Raw genomic sequence first — 15,409 nt, 5'->3', positions numbered from 1 at the left:
ATCAGATGCTTGGGGCTTCCCTGGTGGCACAGTGGTTAAGAATCTGCCTGCCAATGCAGGGGATACGGGTTCAGCCCTGGTCCAGGAAGATCCCACATGCTGCGGAGCAACTAAGCCCATGCACCACAACTACTGAGCCTGCGCTGTACTCATGAGCCACAACTACTGAGCCGGCGTGCTACAAGTACTGAAGCCCGTGCGCATAGAGCCCATGCTCCACAACAAGAGAAGCCACCGCAATGAGAAGCCCGCGCACCACAACAAAGAGTAGCCCCCGCTTGCCGCAACTAGAGAAAGCCCATGTGCAGCAACGAAGACCCAATGCAGCCAAAAATAAATAAATAAAATAAATAAATAAATAAAATTGTGAAAAAATATAGATAAAATAAAATTAGATACTCCTCTAGTTAAAAAAAAAAAGAATCAGATGCTTTTTTTCCTTTAAAAGCTTAATTGCTTCCTTCTTTCTCTAAAGCATTGCATTTTGATTGAAGAAAACTTGGACAGTATAGAAAAATACACAAATAAAAATAATCTACATCACCTTCCAGAATTAGTTACTTTAAGATGTTATTGTATAATACTAATAGTTAAAAAGTACTGAGTGATCAGTGTGTTCCAGGCATTATAGTATAGTATTCAGTTTAAATATAATAGTTTGTTTAATATGCCCGGAAATCCTATGATGAAGGTACTATTACTAATCCATTTTACAGATGAAGAAACAGGAGAAGAGAGATTAATCTGTTGAAGATTACACAGATTTAAGCCCAGACTTTTGACTAAAAGTTTGCATTTCTAAACCATTATAAGTTCTTCTCATACCTTTCTGCAGTTTCCCTTCCTCCTTCCCTCCCTCCTTCTCTCCCTTCCTCCCTTCCCTTTCTAAGCTGGATCACACCAATTTATTTTTTTCCATTTATCACATTTTCACCTAATTTATTTTGCCAAACATATCCAAATATCCTTAAATATTTCTCTGCAATGTGATTTTTAATGGCTTCTGGTATCCATATATCATATGGTTTAACCATTACTATTTGAATCAGTTTTCTATTATAGGTATTTAGGTTGGCTCAGTTATTCACCTATCATAAATAATATATGATAAGCATCCTTGTACATATTTTTGATTATTTCCTTAGGATAACTTTCTAAATATGACATTTCCAGGCCTAAGGATAAGACCACTTTAAAGACTTTAGATACATTTTGGCAAATTACCTTTCAGATAGTTTGTAAAGATTTTTATTTGTACAAGCAATATATGAGAGTGCCTGTAAAACTTTGATGTGTCTCTTATATATACATAGAAAATACAATCTAAAGAATGAAAAATTAGCAACTCACTATTCTTCCAAGTTAAATTAAAATGGTATATGTCCATTTAAAAATTTTATTAATATAGCTTTAAAGGCTTGCTTTTTAAAGAAAAGTTAAGAAATTTAGTATCTACAGAAATACAAATTATTTTTCAGTGAATAAAATTTCGTGCAGAAATATCAAAAGGATGAGAAAATATTCACCTCAATTTAAAGTGAATATTTTTTAAAAGGCTCTTAAATCTCTGAATAAAATGTGATTTGAATCATATTTGGATTTTCAGGAGTGAGGAATCCCATTGCCTAGCACAATGCCTAAAAGAATTGGAATTCAGGAGTTTTTCAGTGATGAAGGAATGAATGAGTAAAAGAAAGCATGAATTAATTTTTCTAACTTCACTTCTTTAACAAAGGCATCCTTTGTTGTCTTTTAAGTTGGGCATATAAAAATATATCTCTGTTCCAGCTCATGTGAAACCTGTCCAAAGTCTACACATGTGAGCAGAGAGAGGCTGCCAGGATTATCTGGTCAAGGCGGAGTGACTGGTCTAGGCCAGAGCTCTAAAGCGACTCTGTGAAGCGGGGAGGTTTCTAATGGGGACCTCCTGATATTGCCAGATGCTCCTGTGGGGAGCCTCTGGAAGCTGGAGCAGGTGTGAGGAGCCCATTATTCTCAACTTATTAATAAAGTGTCAAATGTAACTAGGACTTAATAAGTATACATTTCCTGAGATGCTTTATGATATGAATTTCTTCCTTTTAGCACTCAAGTGTAACTGAGTATGTATGTGTGACTCTAGGTTTTTATCACCTTGCCAGGTTAAGGGCCCTGAGGTCAAAAGTTTGAATAATTTTTGAATTAGATGGATGGTCATTGTAGGGGGTCAAGTATTCAGGGCTATGGGTAATAAGTACCCTTTACCTAGAAAGAATGCTCCACTTCCAACTTAAAGCTTCATGCAGACTTGGGTACAGTATAGTCCATTTTATTATGCACACCTTGTAAGACAAGTCTGAGAACTCTAGAAGCCATGCAAACAATAAGACACCTGAATAGCAAGAGAAGGAAGATGACATTTTACACAATTTTATTCATGTTTTTTCAAAAGTATGGCGTCTAATAATAATAATTGTTCTGTAATCAGAATATACTTATTTTAAGTGCACCTCATTGCTTGCTGGCTAGTGCTACAATGTTAGAAAGTTTACAATGAAGTATTATTTCAGTTTCTTCTCTTACTTTAATAGTCCCACTCTGGCGCACCTCACCCTACCAATCAGTTCTCTAAAATAATGGTTCTTCAAAAGAAGTCTGGGGGCTGCTGTTGGTTCCTGTGGCTGCCACAGGGGACTATCTTATTGAAAAGCACAAAATACTATTTAAACATTTTAGATTGTATATAGTCAGGGTGGGTAGTGCTCATTATAGGTCTGAAAAGATTGACAATACTGCTCCCAAAGAAGTGAGGTTAAAACCAGGCTTTATTGGTAGACTATCGGTAGTGAATTGTGGCTGTGGACTTCTTTTGTTTTAATTAAAGAGTGAATGAGAAAATAAATGAATAAGAAATTTATAGAAAAAATCAAAACCATAATAATATCATTTATTAGTTGGCTGTGGCTAAATCTTACAAGGTGAGAAATCTATCATGTCTCTGTTTAATTCTCTAGGGGAGTTATATTTTCCTAAATCAAAACATATATTTCCCCCAAACTGTCATATGATTTGAACTTAGACACAGTTGAGAATTTAGGATACCTTGACAATAATATTTGTTTGTAGAAGAAATAAAAATCCTTCAGATTGATCAGAGAGAACATTAAAGCTCAACTTCCGTGTTGTATTTGTTTCAAAAGCAGGTTTGATATCTGCCATTTCAAGGTTTAACATAATTTATTAACATCTGTTGAAATCTTCTGACTTATATTGTCTTTCTTAGAGTGAATGTTATAGTACTTAGGTCAGAGCAAAGCATATAACCTCTTTTTAATGTAACTTAAATTTTTTCCAAAAAAAAAAAGAAAAAGAAGATTATAATCTCATCCATCAGAGTTAATTTAAGATTTTTTTTACTGTATACCTTTATTTATATATGTATGTATGTTTTAAAAATGAAACTTAAAAACATAATGGGCATAATGTTTTGGTTTTTTTTCTTTAAATTTATTTAATGGCTGCGTTGGGTGTTCGTTGCTGCACACAGGCTTTCTCTAGTTACGGCGAGCAAGGGCTACTCTTCGTTGTGGTGCACGGGCTTCTCATTGCGGTGGCTTCTCTTGTTGCGGAGCACGGGCTCTAGGCGCACGGGCTTCAGTAGTTGTGGCTTGTGAGCTCCAGAGTGCAGGCTCAGTAGTTGTGGCGCACGGGCTTAGTTGCTCTGCGGCATGTGGGATCTTCTCGGACCAGGGCTCGAACCCGTGTTCCCTGCATTGGCAGGCAGATTCTTAACCACTGTGCCACCAGGGAAGTCCAAGAGACGTATACATTGTTTAGATAACATACATTGCTTGGGAAACATCTTAGTTAAATATGCTTTCAAACACCTTTAATCTTTTAAACTTCAAAGTATAGAAATACTATTTTCCAGCCACTGTTCTGTGATTGGGCATACAAAAATGAATAAAGTATGGTTCCTGCAATTGAGAAACTTACAGTGAAAGGGTCATATGTATAGGCAGATACCCGTTATAAGGTTTTAAGAGCTATCCCTGAAGTTTACCTAAATTGCTAAGGGAGCACAGGTGGGGGGAATGATTAATTTATCCTTGTGGAGGAGAGGAAAGGTAAAAGAAAACTAGTGTTTCCTTTGTAAAAATCAAACAAGGTCTTCCAGGTGTTGACTAATGATTCTAATATTTTACTGCTTGAAATTAGACGTGCTTCCTTCTGGGTTTTTTTCCCCCTACATAAATCTTTTGTTTACAATGCATTACCTTTTGGTTCTAACAATTAACATTAGAAAAGTTGGTAGATGATTGATTCTGTAAGGGAAAGATGAATGCAAGTGTCAAGGTTTGAGTCTATAGGGATTATTGTGTCCCTAACCATGGAGCACCAGGAAGTAATTTCCTAATTTCTGCAAGGGAACTTCAAGTTTTGTTGTGTTTTGTTTTAAGGCTTCACAGAGAAGTCACCATCATCTGAGCTGGGCTTTGAAAGATAAATAGAATTTTTCCAAGTAGGGAAAAGGCATTCTGGGAAGAGGGAAAGTCTGGTGATAGGTGACTCAGAGAGAGAAGTTGAGAAGGACTCAAGAGTTTTCTAGTATGGGGGATAAGGTGAGTGGTGATACTGTTAACTAAGGAGGAGAGTATAGAAGTATATTTTGGGGCTAGGATGGAATATGGTCTCTGTTTTGGGCATGTTGATTTGGGGAGTCTTTGGAAATTTCATTAATTGATTTAAAAAAAATTCTTTCCACTAAAATTTATTAATATCCTTACTTGCCCACGTATGAAGAACACAGACATAAGAAATAATCTATTCTCAAAATGCTTATAGACTCTTGGAGAGACAATCCAATAATTATGATATGTGCTTAAAACTGCTATGATAGCAGCAGTCACAGGTTTTGATGGGGAACTTGGGAGTTTTGATCACCTAATGGAGACTGAAGATGGGAATGGGGAGGAGAGATAAGGAGTGATAGGAAAGAATTCCTATGAGATTGCCTCACGGAATTCAAGTTTGTTTTTTTTTTTTTCTGGATTTTAATCTTTAATATCTAACATTATTGCTTTAGGACATGTTTTCCCTGAACCAGGAACAGAATGCTAATTACATAAAAATATACACATAGAAAAAGTAGTTCTCCATTTTCCCAGGGAAAAACAGTAACTTCTAGAATACTCAAGTGTTTTGTTTTAATTACAAAGTCTTGGTCATCTCATTTATTAGCTCTGTAACATACATATTTAAATTAAACATTATTAGACAACCGTTAACAACTTATAAATGTAAGGTGCCATTACTGAGTAAATAGAGTCTCCTGTGAGTGGATGTGTCCCTTCTCCCACCCACTAACAAGGCAGTAATATGGTTAGTTTAATTTTATGAGTACATGATCCATCGCTGCAAACACTAATTCTCGTCTTCACCCTGTGCTTATCTGTGCAAGTGTGTGAGCTGGTTAGATCGCACGGGCAACCTCTCTAACTTCAACAGCAAGGTGAGCTGGGCTTGGGCTTTCGGTGCAGACTAATTGTGTCTGTCTGAATCAAGTGATCTGACCTGTCCTCGGTAGCAAGCACTCTTCGAACTGCTTCCTCAAAGGCCGCTGTGACATTCGTCGCATCTTTTGCACTTGTTTCAAAAGTAAGGATGGTCGCTGTTGCCCCTGCACCAGGCTTGAGCTTCTTCTGCAGACACCTGCCGCTCGCTGATGTCAACCTTGTTACCCAGAATCACAAAAGGAAAGCTTTCGGGCTTTTTCACATCCACATAATATATGAATTCTTTCTTCCAGTTACTCAAGTTCTGGAAGCTTTGAGAATCATCGACGCTAAAAGTAAGCAGGCAACAGTCAGAACCTCTGTAAAATGGTGTCCTCAGGCTTCTGAATCACTCTTGACCGGCCGTGTCCCAAATCTGCATGGTAACAAAATGTCCATCCACCTCCAAATCTTTATTTAAAAATTCCACACCTATTGTATGGAAGAGCTGGGTATCAAACTTATTAGACACATATCTGTTCATTAGAGAACTCTTCCCAACTCCACCATCTCCAAGGAGAATTACTTTAAAAAGCGATGATTTTCCTAACATTTTTAATCTCAAGATCTCTGATTTCAGAACCCTTAATTGTTCAGTTCAAATATTAGCATTATCTCTAGGGCTGTCGGGAAGATCCACCTGGACACGGACGGCAGGAAAAGCCGTTCACCACTGTGCCAGGCGCATTATAGGAGCGCAGGGAGTTTCTCGCGGCCACACGCAGGAAGCCCGGGAGCTCCGGGCCAGCCCGTCGGGGTGCAGGGAGGAAAGAGAGAGGGTCGAGGACCCTGCGGGCAGGAGGCGTCGGCGGCACTGCCGGGGGCCAGCACTGAGGGAACAGCATGGTGACGGGCGGAGCCCTCAAGTGTTGTTTTGAAGTATGAGTTAAACAGATTGTGGGAAGAGGGAAAGAGGGGGAAACATGTCAGGCAGGAATTTTGCTTCGATGATGCCTTGGGAGTGTGAGGAAGTAACCTGTGTATAGAGAGCACTGCTTGTGGTTTAGTGAAACTTGTAGGAACTATGTAAGTGGGGATTGGTAGGGTCCTGCAGATCATATATCTCTTGATTTTTATGTTGAAGACAGTCATGTTGGTAGTGTCAGGAAGCTAGTGAAGGATTTTAAGTAGGGGAATGGCTTGATCAAATTTGATGCCCAGCAACCAATTAGAATTATGTTCTAGAATTTCAGAAATGCAGTTGGGGGGTAGGGTATAAATTTAACTAGGGGTCACAGTAATGGATAAAGTGCTTCCTGCTTAGATGTGGAGACAGGTAAATAAAACTGACATCACAGTATGTGAAGTGTTGTAGTATGCAGTGCTATGTGTTGAGTATAGAGGAGGAAGTGATTTGGGACTTCACTTTTAACAGTCATAGGTATATGGATGGTATTTGGAACTGAGAATATTGATGATTTTTCTAAGGAAATAATATAAAGCAAAGATGAAAGAACTGACGGTAGAATTCCAGAAGAAAGTAGCCTTCATAGGATAATGGTTAAAGAAGAATCATCTAAAGCTATGATGTTAGCACTGTGGGTTACAACTTATTTGTAGGTTGCAGATCAATAATAGTGGATGGGAAATTAATATGGTTGGCTATAGACAGAATTTTAAAAACATGGATTAAGAGAGAAAGAAAATATCAGGGTGTATGAAGTAAAGGTAATTATTATTTTGTGGCATCTTGTTCAGACGTGTGTATTTGTGCATGTGTGTATTGGGTAAAGTGTAAAATGTCTTTCTTATTAAGAGTTGTAATCACAAACTTTTGAAAAACAATAAAAGACACTAAGGAAGAGCAGTTGGAAATAATTAAATCACTTTTGTTCTTCACTACTCTGATGGCAAGGAAAAGAAATGGACCCAGTGCAAGTGCAATGGAAAGATTTTATGTGCAGGTGGTCTCCCCCTAGGCCACCTTTGCCACATCAGTTATGTAGGAAGAGAAATACAAAGAAATAAGGGGAAAGGACTTGCAAGATACAGAACTCAAAGACAGAGAGGGAGAGGAAGAAATAGAGAATATGAATGAGAAATATGGATGAGAAAGAATAAACCCCTATGGAAGCATGACTTTTAGCTTAACCCTACTGTGTGATGGCAAAAGCTCCATACCCTAGCACCATGGCCCAACACAGCCCCTTGGATTTACCCTGCCATATCAGCTCTGTTCCTTATTAGGGATAAGGAACCTCTAATTAAAGTTGTGATTTAGTAATATCAATAATAGAAGTTATTGAGAGCTTAACTATGGGCTAAGAACTATTCTAAGCACTTTAAATGCATGATCTCACCGAATAAGTTAATATTTGTAAAGCCCTTAGAACAATGTCTTGCACATGGTAAGTACTCAGCAAGTATTGGCTATTATTATTCTTTAATTATCAATTAGAGAATAGTTACTAAATATCACCATTTTACTAGTAAGGAAATTGGAGTATAATAAAGTTAAGTAACTTAAGATTTTATAGTTATAAAGAAATAGAATCATGCACTTTTGAGTTGGAGGTGAGAGACTGACTAGTATAGGTGCATGAAGTTGTATGATGACTGGTGCTTGAAATATGATGATGGTAGAGAGGAGACAAGATGGGCCATAAGTGAAAGATATTATGAAAAGAAAATCCCTTTAGCTTGGTGACTGGTTGGATATGAAGTAAAAAGATAATTAAGATTTTAAGTTGGTTGACTGGGAAAATGGTAAATAGGATGTAAGAAAATAAGGAAGAAAATTGTTTTGGTAGGAAATGATGACAAATTCCATTTAATCATGTTGAATTTTATGTCAGATAGTCAAGTGATGATTAGCAGGGAATTCAAAACTAAAGTTAGAGATATTTAGGCATTATCGCATAAAGGAGTTGCAGAAGCTGTAGAAGGGTTTGAGACCCCCAAGGATAACCAATATTTTTTGGCCACAAAAAATCTGGGGAGTCAAAAATAAGATCATGATAATAGCCCCTATGCAAAATTTCCACAGCTTTGCCCACATCTGCTTTGTAGAACCTACAAGTAATACCAGGAATCTTTAAAAAATAGTATGTCACTACTGCTCCAGGAACAGGCTGTTGTCTGGCATGCACTGTTTTCCTCGCTCCTGACCTGGTAGCTGTGGTGTGTCTCCTCTTGCTGCCACCATCTGTGAAGGTGGAGAGCCTCAGCTGTGGTTTGGTACCTTTCCCACCACCGCAGAAATTGCTGTTTCCCCTATGACGTTCTCAGAGACCCTGGAGGGTCAATGGTGAAAAAGCTCTCCTACTTTTTCTCATTCTTTTGTCCACCATCAGGTTTCAGACTTGATATCCATTGGCTTTTTCTGCACCCCTGTCCAGGTGACAGGTATGTTGGCTTTATGGCTCCTCAGTCAGTTTTTTTAAATTTTATTTATTTATTTATTTATTTATTTATGGCTGTGTTGGGTCTTCGTTTCTGTGCGAGGGCTTTCTCTAATTGTGGCAAGCGGTGGCCACTCTCCATCGCGGTGCGCGGGCCTCTCACTATCGCGGCCTCTCTTGTTGCGGAGCACAGGCTCCAGATGCGCAGGCTCAGTAGTTGTGGCTCACGGGCCTAATTGCTCCGCGGCATGTGGGATCCTCCCAGACCAGGGCTCGAACCCGTGTCCCCTACATTGGCAGGCAGATTCTCAACCACTGTGCCACCAGGGAAGCCCCTCAGTCAGTTTTTTATGCCTAGATGATTCCTGACCTTCAGATGAACTCTTACATAAAATGTTTCTCACTTTTCGCCCCATCAATCCTTAGGCACATCTAGACTTGTCTGAATCCTAAGGTGCAGGTTACTTATTAGGCTTAAACTGGAGCCAGGACCCTTGTTGCATGCTCTCTGGAGAAAAGAGAGGTCAAATTGGCAAATTCCCATATTTTCCAAGATTATCCCATCACTCGTTTCTTCTGGTCCCTTTACTTCTTCATATGGGTGTTTTCCTGGTTGATTTGAGATTATTTCTTCTTTTCTCCAGATGGAACGATAATGTGTACTTACTGTGGAATTAGATCCTATCCGAATATTTTGTTGGGAGGTTTGATTCACTTTTTCCTTTTAATTCTTCTTACAGGTTTCCATGCTCTTTATTGGAGTTTAGTAAAGATTTGAATATCTAGCACGCTTTCCTTTCAAATAAGTATTGGTAATGTATTTTTTTTTCTGGTTCTCTGTGAAGAATCCCAACGAGCCTTTTTGAAAACTCATCATTTGCAGTTATTTTAGAACAGCAGTTTGTTGAAATCTACCATATTAGAAATGTTTTATTGCACTGCACTACAGCTATGAAGTGCAAGGAACCATGAAGAATGAAAAATACAAATGATAGATGTGTCTCTTTCATCTTATTTTTTAGCCTTCTTTGAATCCTGGGGGGAGCCAGTCATCTGATGTGGTGCTTTTGAACCACTGGAAAGTGAGGAATTTTGAAGTACAACGTGGTGACATTGTGTCATTAGTGTAAGTAAATCAGAAACACACTATATTCATATATAAGATTATTTATAATTATCTGATTTAACTAGTAATTCACTGTTTATACCATATTGTCAATTATTAAATTAATAGGTCCATTTAAAATATTGATATAATGCATTTTTCAAAATCAATTTTGAAATGTAACGGTGCTATAAGAAAGGACTTTTCTTTTATACTTAAAATATATCAGTTGACTGACATACCTGGATTTGGCAGAGCGTGTTTAATGAAATGTTGATTAGAAATTATTATATTGATGATCTAGAGTACATGAACTTGGTATTTGGGTAATTTTGAAATTCCACATTTTGGAAGCAACTCTTATGTTACTCTCATGGTTTATTAGCTTGTGTAGCTATAAAATATTTCTAGACAATGATAATTGTGACATGAAATTCAGTGGCATTTATATATATCGGTAATTTAACTGAAAAAAGGAAGTTTGGAAGATTAGTAGACTGGAGGCTTTTGTTTGGGACCAAAAGGTGGCACTGTTTCTCTGTTAAAGTATTAAGACTGGTCCGGAACAAAAATTTCATTCCAATCATAGTGTAGAAAAGGAATGTCAAAATGTACATAACTGACACAATGATAGTCCTAGTACATGCTTGAGATTTGTTTGTTTATTTTAAAAGTAAATTTACATTGAGAAGACTGCAACAGAACTTGACTAATTTCTGCTGGTTTCAGCTACTTATAAAAATGTTTTAATATGATTCCCTGTTACGCCAGTTAGTGCTTTGGGGTGGCAATGTAGCAATTACTGTTATTTGTTTTTTTTTTTTTTTTTTTGTTACTTGTTTTAATGATAGTAAAATCCTCCTGTTTGGTGAACACTTCCAGCTTATAGCTCTGATTCTTGAATTGGAATGATGGTTTTTTGTTGGGTGATAATTTATAATTGGTAAAAGCAAAATGTTATCTACTAGTTCATACTTACCTTTGGCTAGTACTTTGTGGAAACAGATATTTTCTAAATGTGTCTCAGTCAAACCTGTTCTACCAAGATTTGAAAACATATTAAGTAAATCTGGTCAGTAACTAATGAAATAAATTTGAGTGAAGTTTTATATGGCAGCCATCCAAGGATGGGAATTAAATGCTTCTCATGTTCTTGAGTGCTTTCTTTAATATTAACCTACTCTTTGGAGTATACTTTTATTTTGTCATTCAGGGAACTGTTTCTGCAACCTCCTTAACAACCTTTCCATGCTGGGTTAGCCTGTCGTGCACTCATTATTCTTTTGCCTTTGGTTTGACAAGGTTACATCCTCGCTTAGTGGTGGAGAGGGTACCCACCTAAGTGAAAGAGGTCACACTATAAGCAGACAATTGTGCAGTAACTTTTTTCTATGAGAAACATACTATCTCCAACCAAGTGAATTTGAATAGGTAGTTGGGGAAAAAAAAAGGCTCCTTAAAATTCAGGGTTGCATGGGTCCATAACAGTACCCTAGCATATCACAGACTATGTAAAAAAGAGAACACTATTCATTTATGTAAATATTAAAGTAATTGATATTTATTATATAAATTAATTTCAGAAATAGTGTATTCAAATTGAGGTTGATATACTGAATTGTAGCTATTTCGGTTGAACTGTATTTTTAATGAGTTAATTGTGCTATATCTCTGTCATGTACAAATAACACAAATTTTCTTTCATAATGCTTGTTGCTAGCAGGAGCTATTTACATATAAGAATGCTTAGTGATTGGTATCATGTTATTTAGTAACAAATAATCATTAAGCAGTAATTGTTGCTTTCTTTTTATGAACCAAACGTCTTATACTAAAATCTTCTTTAGCATGATGTAATATAGTAAAAGACACTGTTTAAAGTATCTTTTTAGTTTTATGAACAAAAATCCTTTCTAGACACATGTCCTGACATTAGAATATCCTATCTGTGTAAGAAATGTGTGACTAATACAGAAATGCATGACTAAATTTTGAATTTATGGCTAAATATAAAATATGATAAATATAATATTTGTATTAATAACACATTTTATTGATATATAAGTAATCTTTGGAAACAAGGTAGTTTGACAGTTTATATTTTAAATTATCCTTGGACAGCATTTTATGTATTCAGAGTATGTGGAAATGCAGCATTTCTATGGTAATATTATATATGCATTTCTGGAAAACGTAGTTCATAAATTCATACTTAAGTTACTAGGGCTTATGCATGTTTGTAACCACAGCACTAATGAAAATAACAACAATTCCAATAGCACCATTTAAAAGACATATGAACTTTCTAATAAATAAACACTGCAGTAAATGTCAGATTTTACTTAAAACAAAAAAGGTGAAGGTAGCTTGATGGAAGACAATATAAGGAAGGGTTGAGGCTATCTATATTTACAAGGGCCAGGGGCATTATTATCAGAAGTTGCAAGTAGAGGAAAGATTGCAAGCTTTGTACAAAATGTATTGATCCCAGAGATATATGCTCAGCTCATTGTTTTGTGTTACTTTATTTATTTATTTATAACTTTATTTTTTTTTGAAAACAAAGATCCCAGTTAACCTTGCTTTAAGCACTTCTAGGAGAAAGGTTGAATGTATAATACTGATTCCTTCTTAGCTTGCTGCCTTTAGTGTACTTATTAGCCTTCAGCTGTTATTATTAAGGAGGCAAAATATTAATGATCTGGGAAGAAAATCAGATGTGAACCAGTGCAGCTTCTGCTTTATACTGAAAATTCTTTCTCCATTCTTTCTCACCAGTTGCCTATGAGCTAATTCATGTTACAGGAACACAGGATGTAGCAGAGCAGACTTCTGTTGTAAGAAATTTCATTCAGAGCTTATTGACCAAGGCCGTTTCCTAAAGCAAGGAAGGTCTGGGTGGGGGAAGTGTGCATATTGGAATACGCTTCTTTGCATCTCTTCATTTTCCTGTAACTTTCTTTCTGTTGGTAGCAGTGGGGCTACTGTTTAACCACATTATTCAGTAATGTTAAATCAAACGGTGTATTTGTTTGATAACGTTACTGGTCGCACAAAACATTACTTGCTGTCATCAAGTCCTCAGTGTTAGAGTGTAAGTAGGTGACATCATACTCTTAGTGGATTTACAAACTAATACTGGTGATTTAGGTGGATTTTCTATACCTTGGAATCGACTTTTCATTAACCTGTGTGATGGCCTTACTGCCATAGACTTAGCATAAGTAGCACTATTTTATAATGAAATATCAATTACCATCCATTGGGACAGAGGTTCCTTGATAATAAAGTTTCAAATAATCACATTTAAAAGTGTTTTAACTTTTCACTTTGAAATGACTTAAAGAAATGTTGTAAAAATAGTATAGAGAGTTCCCATATACCCCCTAATTTTTTTTCTGTTTTATTAAGGTAAAATTGACAAAATTGTAAGATATTTAAAGTGTACACTGGGATGAATTGATATATGTATACATTGTGAAAGAATTCCCCCCATCAAGTTAATTAACACGTCCATCACCTATTTACCGTGTGTGTGTGTGTGTGTGTGTGTGTGTGTGTGTGTGTGTGTGTGTGTGTGTGAGAGAGAGAGAGAGAGAGAGAGAGACAGACATGGAGAACATTTACTCTCTTAGCCAAGTTCAGTTATATAATACAGTGTTATTAACTATCATCACCATGTTATACATTAGCTCCTCAGACCTTACTCATCTTATATCCCCCCAATTTTAACATTATACACAACCACAGGACAATTATGGAGACCAGGAAATTGACATTGATATAATACTATTAACTAGTCTACAGACCTTGTTTGAATTTCACTGGTTTTCCCACTCATGTCCTCTTTCTATACAAAGATCCTACCCAGAATCCTATATTTCATTTTTATTTTTCATGTCTCTCTAGTCTCTTTTAATCTGTGACAGTTCCTTGGTCACTCTTTATCTTTTTTGACCTTGACACTTTTGGAGGGTCTGGCCAGTTATTCTGTAGAATGATCCTTTTCAATGTTGGAGGGTCAGTCTGTCTCCGCTGAGGAAGCATTGCTGTTGATGGCAGTTGCCGTGGAAGCTGCAGCAGTGGCAACTGTTGGGGAGATGGATGAGACAGGGTCAGAGGAGAAGGAAGTTTTCAGGCACAGGTCTCTTCAGTTTCTTAGGACCACATACTTGGGTCATGACTAAGAGCTTCCATGGCTTCTAGAAGTCCACACAGTGAAGTTTATAGATGCTAGGAAGCCAGGAGGTAGAGCTGTGAAGGTGGGGGAAAAGGCTATAGTTTGTAGTAGGGGTAGACGGGAAGGAACTAAGGCTGGGGCACAGATTATTCTATATTGAGCCAGCATTCAGTTTTAGAGTAGAAGGTTAGGGTGAGGGAATTCTCACTTAATGAGCAGCCCGGTACGTCAGGCCTTGTGTTAAGTGCTTTGTGTATGCCATTTTAATTCTCACAACAGTATCTGGAGATAGTTATTATTTTATTTCTGTGGGTGGTAGACATATTTATTTTTTAATTTATTGTTTGCTTAGGTAACTGGTTTATAACATTATATGTTTCATATGTATAACATTATATTTTTACTTCTGTGTACACTAAATCTTGTGGACATAGTTATTTTTAATGTAATGAAACTGAGATTTAACAGGTAAATGGCAAGTAATTGGCAGAGCTAGAATTTGAATCCAGGTCCATTTGACTCTAAATCTCTATTGCCTGATATAGTAGGCCTATGTGGCTATTGAGCACTTGAAGTGTGGCTACTGCCGCTTGTTCAAATGTTAATATTTTGGATATATTCAGTCAAATAAAATATATTATTATAATTAATTTCACCTGTTTCTTTTTCCTTTTTTAATGTGGCTCGTAGAAAATTTGAAATTACCTATGTGACACACATTACGTTTCAGCTGGACAAATTCTGTGTCTAAACCTTTTTCCGTTGTACACTGCTGCTTTCCTGGAGTGTGTCTAAGGTGAACTAAGATGAGATCCTAAAGTCTGAGGTGGAAAAATACTAATATAGCTCCTGTGAAGCAAAGCAGACTCCCAAAGACAGGAAAACACTGTGTTGGTGAGAGTGTTGGGGATGATCAAGTCCAAAGACAAAGGGAAAAAGACATGCAATCTACAAAGAGAAAAAAAAGTAACCACAATATTTTTTTTCTTGTAGCACTGAAGTCCCTTTATTTTAAAAAAATCATTTATTTATTTATTCTTTACTGAAGTATAGTTGATTTACAATATTGTGTTAGTTTCAGGTGCACAGCACAGTGATTCAGATGATTTTCCACTACAGGCTATTACAAGATACTGAATATTGTTCCCTGTGCTATATAGTCAATCCTTGTTGCTTACCTATTTTATGTATACAGTTTGTATCTATTAATCCCATACTCCTAATTTATTCCTTTCCACCTCCTTTTCCC

At 36.7% G+C, this 15,409-nt stretch overlaps 1 protein-coding gene and 1 pseudogene across 6 annotated transcripts in view; one reads left to right on the top strand and one right to left on the bottom strand.

Annotated features, from left to right (window-relative positions):
- IMMP2L (inner mitochondrial membrane peptidase subunit 2) overlaps positions 1 to 15,409 on the top strand; it is a 681,598-nt gene that overhangs the window by 64,911 nt on the left and 601,278 nt on the right. For all 5 annotated transcript variants that reach the window (XM_082472422.1, XM_082472423.1, XM_082472424.1 and 2 more), the window contains exon 4: positions 9,898 to 10,001. In XM_082472422.1, the coding sequence (XP_082328548.1) occupies positions 9,898 to 10,001 (104 nt within the window). The remainder of the gene's footprint in view (positions 1 to 9,897; positions 10,002 to 15,409) is intronic.
- LOC309665709 (ras-related protein Rab-9A pseudogene) lies at positions 3,539 to 6,383 on the bottom strand (annotated as a pseudogene). Its single transcript has one exon. The product of its transcript is annotated as a ras-related protein Rab-9A pseudogene (transcript).

This window comes from Balaenoptera physalus (assembly GCF_965194825.1).
Source record: "Balaenoptera physalus genome assembly, chromosome: 8".
Taxonomy (NCBI): domain Eukaryota; kingdom Metazoa; phylum Chordata; class Mammalia; order Artiodactyla; family Balaenopteridae; genus Balaenoptera; species Balaenoptera physalus.
The sequence above is the reverse complement of the archived record's forward strand: the minus strand, read 5'-3'. Positions and strand labels throughout refer to the sequence as shown.